This window comes from Egretta garzetta, unplaced genomic scaffold, assembly GCF_000687185.1.
Source record: "Egretta garzetta isolate BGI_Z169 unplaced genomic scaffold, ASM68718v1 scaffold163, whole genome shotgun sequence".
Lineage (NCBI taxonomy): Eukaryota > Metazoa > Chordata > Aves > Pelecaniformes > Ardeidae > Egretta > Egretta garzetta.
This window is the reverse complement of record NW_009259308.1, coordinates 1,996,521-2,004,318: the sequence shown is the minus strand read 5'-3', so window position 1 is coordinate 2,004,318 and position 7,798 is coordinate 1,996,521. Positions and strand designations below refer to the sequence as shown.

At 34.9% G+C, this 7,798-nt stretch overlaps 1 protein-coding gene across 1 annotated transcript in view; it reads left to right on the top strand.

Annotated features, from left to right (window-relative positions):
- The first annotated feature begins 729 nt into the window (after positions 1-729).
- Positions 730-7,798, top strand: part of LOC104123913 (serine/threonine-protein kinase TNNI3K) — a 97,259-nt gene continuing 90,190 nt past the window's right edge. Inside the window, exons 1-3 of the mRNA XM_009636203.1 lie at positions 730-769; positions 1,395-1,503; positions 7,377-7,462. Coding sequence (XP_009634498.1) covers positions 730-769; positions 1,395-1,503; positions 7,377-7,462 — 235 coding nt within the window. The remainder of the gene's footprint in view (positions 770-1,394; positions 1,504-7,376; positions 7,463-7,798) is intronic.

The window sequence follows — 7,798 nt, the reverse complement described above, 5'->3', positions numbered from 1 at the left end:
CCAGGGCACGTCCTTCATTAGCAGTCTCATTGCCAGTTTGGCGAGCCGAGTTGCTGCCGCCTGTTGACACAAGGAGGGTGAATCTCTGTGGTGGTTGTGTACGTGCCCACAGAAAAACACAAAGTAAACGTACTGAACTCCTGACAGCCAACTTATTTCCTAGCCTAGTTCATTAAGACTTCCTTGGCATAACAACATGTGCAACTATTACCAAACCGCAAAAAGTCAGTACTCTGATACAATACAACTCGCACTTCATAACTAAACTACCCAGATGCTCCAAAGCCATCCCATACGCTAGGATACATTTTATGAGCTGAAATCATCTCCAAAACTCTGGACTGAGGACCCCCATCACTCCTTGGGGATCCTGAAAGTGTGCTTGGGACTCAGCTGCTTAAATTCCTTTTTCTCTAGAAAATTGGTAGCAAGCTGCCAAATTACCTGCTTCCCACCGGTTTTAGGTATTCAACAGATGAAAGCAATGTTTCTGTTGAAATAGACAGTAGATTTTAAGCGAGCTTATTAGGTACCTTTATTATTTTTTTACAGTTGACAGCACAGACCGTTTTGCTCGGTATCATTGTTGCATGACATTCCATTTGGCACAGGGTTTATTTTTAGCCAGAGACTATCAAAAGCATATTTCAGTAGGACTGTCACTGCTCTTGAACAAGGAATCATATTACTGCAAGAACTTTGCTGAAACAAAGAAGATATATTGGACAAATGGGAAATTATAAATCTAGACCAACCCAAACTTGCACTGGTAATTAATGTTGCTTTTTTAAATGCAATATACCATACATCCATCTACAAGAAGAAAATGGTATTTCAGGAAATAACTTATTGCTAATTTACTCTTGAGTTCAAGGATAAGGTATTGTATTGTTCTTGGTTTACAAGAAGAATGGCTTAACCCAAATCACATATATAGTCTGTGAAAGAAGACAAAAAGCCAGTAAACTGAATTTCTTTGTATAAGATCATGTTAACTTAGATTATTAAGTTGATTTAACTCGTACTTCATTAGAAAAACCTTTAAACTTCCAACCTTTTTATGTTGTGTGTCTATGCTAAGATTTAGGAAATAAGAGCTAACATGCAACCTATGGTTTAAGTTTTCTCTTGTTCAAGTTAAAAATATTTCTGTTAAGGTTTCATAGGTATTAGTTGTCTATGAAATCAGTATATATGTGTCTATATTGGTTGTAGCAACAACGGTTTAATAGCTGTAGTATTTTAAACTTTCATACTTTAATAGAAAAATAGATGAAACAGTGTACAATTGGATGTTTAAAAATCAAGTGGTTTGCTTACTGGGACATTATGATTTGAGTTCTTGGGTTTTATGTTTTGAAGAGGTTTATGAATCAGAGTTTTTTTGTTGTTAGATGAATGGAAGAAGAAAGTCAGTGAATCGTATGCTATAATCATAGAACGATTAGAAGATGACCTGCAAATCAAAGAAAAGGAGCTGGCGGAACTGAAGCATGTTTTTAGGTAAAATGTTCTGGAAACCTGTTTAAGAATTTCTTTCAAATGAGTACTTGCTATTAAACAGTATTTTCAGTTTCACATGTTTTCTTATGGAAGGAGTTTCTCACATATGGAATGCATGCTCTTTAATGTCTATTTTGGGGAATATGCCATTAAAGTTCTGGGCCAGAGTCCCACAGCATAGTAGCAAAATTAGTGGCTGTAAATTACTAAAGCCAATATTTTATAACAAATACCTATATACTTTTGTAAATGAATTAGCTTTAATGGGATGTCTAATTTTGTTGTGTACTTTTCAGTTTTGATAGTGTTTCTTCAGACAGGAATATTGCTGAAGTAGCAAATTTTAAACAAACACAAAAGCAGATTCTCTTCTGAAAGTGGATTTCAAATTCATGATTGTAATCACTTTCTCAGGACAGCACATGCTAATAACCAAGTTCACCCAACCAAGTAGCATACTTACATGCTCATTATCCAAAAAGCTCAAATAGAAAAAATGCCCAGTTCATTGAGTGTGAATAAGTTAAGAAAATGATCAATAAATAATTTCAGACATCAAAACCACTTGAAAAAATAGGGGATTCTAATCAGAAATAAATCACAACCTCAAAAAAGCCAAACTGGTCAGACAAATTATTTAGCATGCTCACTTTCAGCTAGCATAATTATCACTGTTTGAGCCTGTTAAGTGAACGACGACATTGCGCTTTCACTGCAATATGCTGACCGCTTTGGCCATGATTCAGTATGGTGCTTTGGAACTTGCCTCATTTTAAGCCTGTTTAGTAGTAAAACTAATTATCTTAACAAATTAAGCCAGAATATTCTTTATTTTAGTTAAGCAATTCAACTGAGTATATGGTGAAAGTGCTTAATTCCCGCATTAGGCATAAGAAAAAAGAAACAATTAACTTTAAGGTTAGCAGACCTCTGGCAGTTCAGTTTATCAGTCTATCCTACTGCCCCATGTAAGTCTCATTAGGATGTCAGCCAAACTCTTCTTCTTAGATAAAGAGCAGTTCTCTTTTCTATGGAAGGAGTGGGAATTAATGATACTGGTTACACTGCATTGAAAAGGCTTTTTCTTTCATTCAGGCTTGAGGAATCAGCCAGTGATTTCAGTTCCAAAAGCTGCCTTCCCCCATGAGTAATGAAATCAGTCAGATTTTATGAGTATCTAAAATCCAAATCTGACCTGTGTAAAAAATCAGTCTGGACTATATGAAAAACTTTTCTACCATAGCAGTGGCTATTTTCAGAAGACTTCTCATCTCTGAAGTAGCAGAGGAATTAATAGGTTTTTTCCCATTATTAAAACAAAACCATTTATTAAAAAATGTTAGGACTGAGAAACTGAATGGTTGTTGGAAGCTAAGGCAAAGAAGGTAATTTCCCTGATGGAAGTGAAATAAGTAGCTGTTAAAGTCGCTGCTCTAAAAGGTTTGGAACATAAATAGAACAAAAGCGACAAGCCTAGCAGAGGAAAGAACGGTCAGCATCCCCATTTTACACTTAGGGAACCCATGCACAGGGCAAAGAGTAAAATGTCCAGTACCATAGGAAAAAACCAACAGTTGCAATAGTGACAAGTAAATTTATAAGTAGCACAACACCTGTCACTTCTTGGATAAAAGTTGTCCCTATTCTATTCCTATATCTCAGAGCTGTTAGTGCAATGGTTTCCTAAACAGACCACCCTAAAAATAAAAAGTCAGAACTTCACTTCCCTGAAACATGCACTTATGTCTTCAGAAAGGAATTAGGAGGACACCTAGATAAAACTAGGCCCTGAGTGTAGTCATTTGAGCTATTTTTCTTTTTCAATACAGGCCTTTTAATCACAGATTTTAAGATATAAAACTTTCCTTGTTATATTTTCCCACAAAAACATTAAAATGTTGCCAGTTTATAAGAACTCAAATCATACTAATAATGAATATCATTAAGAAAACAAACTAAAACTTTTGATTGTTATTTTTCAAATTAGGGGAAGAGGAAGATTTAAGTATATAGCTAAAATGGTAAAACCTGGATTCTTAACCACACATTAAGTGCTATGAATTTTTAATGTAATTCTAAAGATGAAAATCGAAGCAAGAGATGTGACTTCATAGCACGACAACATCCCATGATTTTTAGACTTGCAGAATTCATTTTTCAGACAAAGCAATCCATTCCACCATGCAGCCACCGCAGTGCATCAATATGTACAGTGTGTAAATCCATGCATACACAACAGGTTACAGCAAAGACAAGTTAACTAAAAGGACTTGTTTCCAGGAACCTGGAATTTATTTTTCCGTCAATTGACCCTGAAGGAAAAACTGAAGAATAGATGAGCCTTATATCACTATCATTAATCACAGTATGTCAGAGAAGAATTGCACAAAGACAAAGCATATTTGAAGAATGAGATTTTATTTTTACTGGACAAAACATATTCCACATTAGTAAAATGGAAGTGGTAGATGTAGGGTTGTCACCAAACAAAGGTAAATGTGACTATAATGTGTGAAAAAAAATGTTCCATACAGAAGCAGTTTACATTTAGGACGTAAAAAATCCTTAACACGTGATACCCATCTTCTAAGGCATACATAGGAAAATCTAGACTGATGTAAGAATTGATCTCACTGAGACACACAGTTTTGGCAAAATAAGTCCAATTTTTGCATTTATAAATAAATGCTATGGTCTATTTTTATCAGGTCCATATCCATTTCAACTCATGCACTGTTCCTGAACATTATAAAACACTCAGTATTGACAGCGGGCAATCAGGAGTTTCCATCAGAGTCATCTTTCTGACAGAAAAGTATTTTCCAAAAAGCTAGTCTTTATGAGAAAAAAATTGTCAAAATGTCTCACAAGGAAAATATTTAAATTTTGCATTTTAATATTTAATTATGATTAATTTAATTTGGGTTAGAATCACTAAATTATTTACTTACCGGCACAATACTTTGTACATCTGTAATTCACACCACCATTTTCTTCTGTGGATGAACATTCCTGGAGATGCTGTATGGGTGATCCTCATTCTGCCCAGTCCCTAAGTGGTTGCAATCGTCATGGTGCTGGATGCCTCAGCACGAACATGACTCCATCCTGAAGCCTACCCTCTAAAGAACACACTCAGAGCCCAAACTACATTTTCTGTGTGTTATAATGTGTCACTTTGCAATTTGATAGCTCTCCAACCACTCCACTAGACTGGAAAAGTAACTTTCAAGTTCTGGAAGCTAAAATGTTTTCTTTCAAAATAAAACCCTGAAAAAATTCAATGGTTTAACATTTCCAAAATAACTTGGTCTCACTTCATGAAAAAGAAGATGGAAACACAGGTTTTGTTCCTGGTTTAGAATGATAACGCACATTGAACAAGCAGAATTTCTTTTAGGATAGACTTAACTGAGAGAACAGAAGTAAAGACAAGTCTCTGGCTTTGTCTACATTTTAAATTATATTTAAAGAATAAACTATTGAAATGTTTATTGAAAGAAAAGGCCTAAGTGTCCCCTTGCTTAACAGGGGTCATCTTGCTAAGGGGAACTTTGCATAGATTTATATTTTTAAAAGAGAGAGAAGTATTAAAACCTTATTTTTAATTGTAACCATATTAAATATGTTTAACAGTGCTACTTACAAATCTAAGTGTTCTGCTAAACCATGATCATTGTTATACTGGTACTGAATGGAAAAAACCCTGAACTTCTATTCACAGACTGAAACCAGCATTGTCCACAAAAATACTAATTGCTGTATGTATTTAAATTTCAACAAATGTAATTACTTAGAATGTTTGATGGAGCAGTAACAAGTCAATCTGTGCTAAAGGAAACCCATGAGACTTGATGACAACAACTAAAATGTTCAAGTATGGTAATCATTTAATTATCTGTAAAAAATAAAAATAGAGTGATCATTTTCCCTCACACTTTTCAGAAGCTCTCTTCACTGTTTAAAAAATACATGTGACACTTCAGACATTCATGAGTTTTTCAAGTAAAGCTATAATGCCTATTTAGATAGGACTTATAACCAGAGGTGGGTATAGCTCTAGCTATGGAGATGTTACTTCTCCCTCATAGCATAACGGGCATTAACTGTGTGAAATAAAGATGTCCAGTCGCATTGTCCACAATCTTATACAAAGATACTGTTCATGTTTCTTTGTAAAGCTAGAAGCATTTTGATGTTACCGTCCATTCCCTTTACTGCCAACTTTTCTAGATTTATTTTATGAAGTACTTTATTTTTGAGCTTTGACAGGTGCATGACAGGAAAGGAAGAATGGAAATTAATGAATTATAAAATCGCATAGGTTGCAACATTTTTATGCATGGCCTTTTTGCTAAAAAAGAACAGAGCATCAAATACAAATACTGAATGTCTTTTTTAATGAGTCAGACTTGGTATGGATCCTATTTAAGAGTTACTATGTTAGAAATGTATTAATAGTAATCACTTAATTTTAATTATTCATTTTATTCTTGTGTGCCCTAGGAAGCACCATGAAATCATTAAGCTATATAAAAATACACTCTACCAGAAATGTGGAAGAAAATTAAACAAATTGAGCTTAATTTTGTCAGTGTCACAAGATGTGAGTGACATTTAGTTGTCTGAGCATTTTAGGTACAAACATGCCTTTCCTTAGTAGGATGTGAGTACAAATTGTAATATTTTAACTGTTTATATCAAAACCAGAAATACAAGTTAAAGGAAAGTCAAAATTATGATCTATAAATTATTTTTAAATTTTTTTAATATATCACATTCCAGTGCAATAAACCAAAGCAGAAAAACTGTGCTATAAAATTATACCAGTCTGCTGAACATTATGAGGTCTGTGTTCCTTCTGATGCCTTAAAGTAGCTGTCAGTAATGGGCGTTTTGAGCAAAGGTGAGAGTCCCATCCTGGCATGGATGCTCCCCTGCCTCGCTCCAGCCCCTCCTGTTCTGTCCTCCCAGATCTCAGACACTCACAGATCTTCTTAGGGCTTAGCGTGCCGTTAGAACTGCAAATGGTAAAACACTGGAACAGGTTGCCCAGAGAGGTGGTGGAGGCCCCATCCCTGGGAACATTCAAGGCCAGGTTGGATGGGGCTCTGAGCAACCTGATCTAGTTAGCAGTGTCCCTGCTCACTGCAGGGGGGTTGGACTAGATGACCACTAGTGGTCCCTTCCAACCCTAAACATTCTATGATTCTATGATTCTATGATTCTAAATCCTCAGCCCCAAATGTAACTTTTAGAAAGACCGATTCATTCCTCAAAATGCTTAGGAAACATTTTTCATTTAATCGTTGCCAATTTTTTGTCTGAGCTTTGGTTATCTTCCTTCCATGTGTCTGCTTCTGTAGTGTTTTCACATAAATGTTTCCATTGCATAGTGTTTCTATGGTCTTATTTAGGGAACATAAACTTACTTTCTGAAAGGCTTTTTCTCTTTATTCTTTTGACTTGGCTTGTTTACCTCTAGTTCCGTGCACGTCCTGCTCACCATTTTACAACAAATACATAGATTTAAAAAATATTTCTCAGTTATTATTGCATCAATAAAGAAACTGGGTTTGTATAAATTATTTCAATTTCTAGACAGTTTTTCCTCTTTTTTTTTTTTCTACTTTAGATGGATTTACAATGTCTATACTGTGACTGAATAGCAGGATTGTTCAGAAAACAATAAATCTGGATTACTCACTTGATATCAGTAAAGTATTTCTAGATTTACAGAGTGTAAACTGGTATAAATTTAGCCCTGTGTCTCAAAAAAAATTATATTGAGATTTTTCTTTTAAAATTTTTCCAAATGAAAGAAACTGCTAAAGTATGAAAACAGTAATCATCTGTAAAATATCTTTTTTCAGCTCTGATGAAGCCTTCTGCAAAGTCAATTTAAATTACCGCACAGAAAATGGGCTCTCTCTTCTTCATTTATGTTGCATATGTGGGGGTATGTATTTGAAATATGATGTTCTCTAAACATTTTAGTTACATGGTTACTGATTTGTTCTGTCTAATAACTGTCAGGAAGGTTATATTTTCGGTGAATTTCTTTCTGTGTTTTCCTTATTGACAGTTGGATAAGCATCTGTAAGCATTACTCTAAACTCTATTGCCAAGAGGGTTGAATCAAGTTGCGCTGGACCCCATGACAGCTGAGCCTTCAGTCCAAAAAAACTTTTGGTTGATAATGTAGCATGCTTTACTACAGGTGTTCAACTAATTCAAAATGGCTTGCTATGTGCATTAGTTAATCAATCCACACTTTTTTTTAGTATTTCCCTAC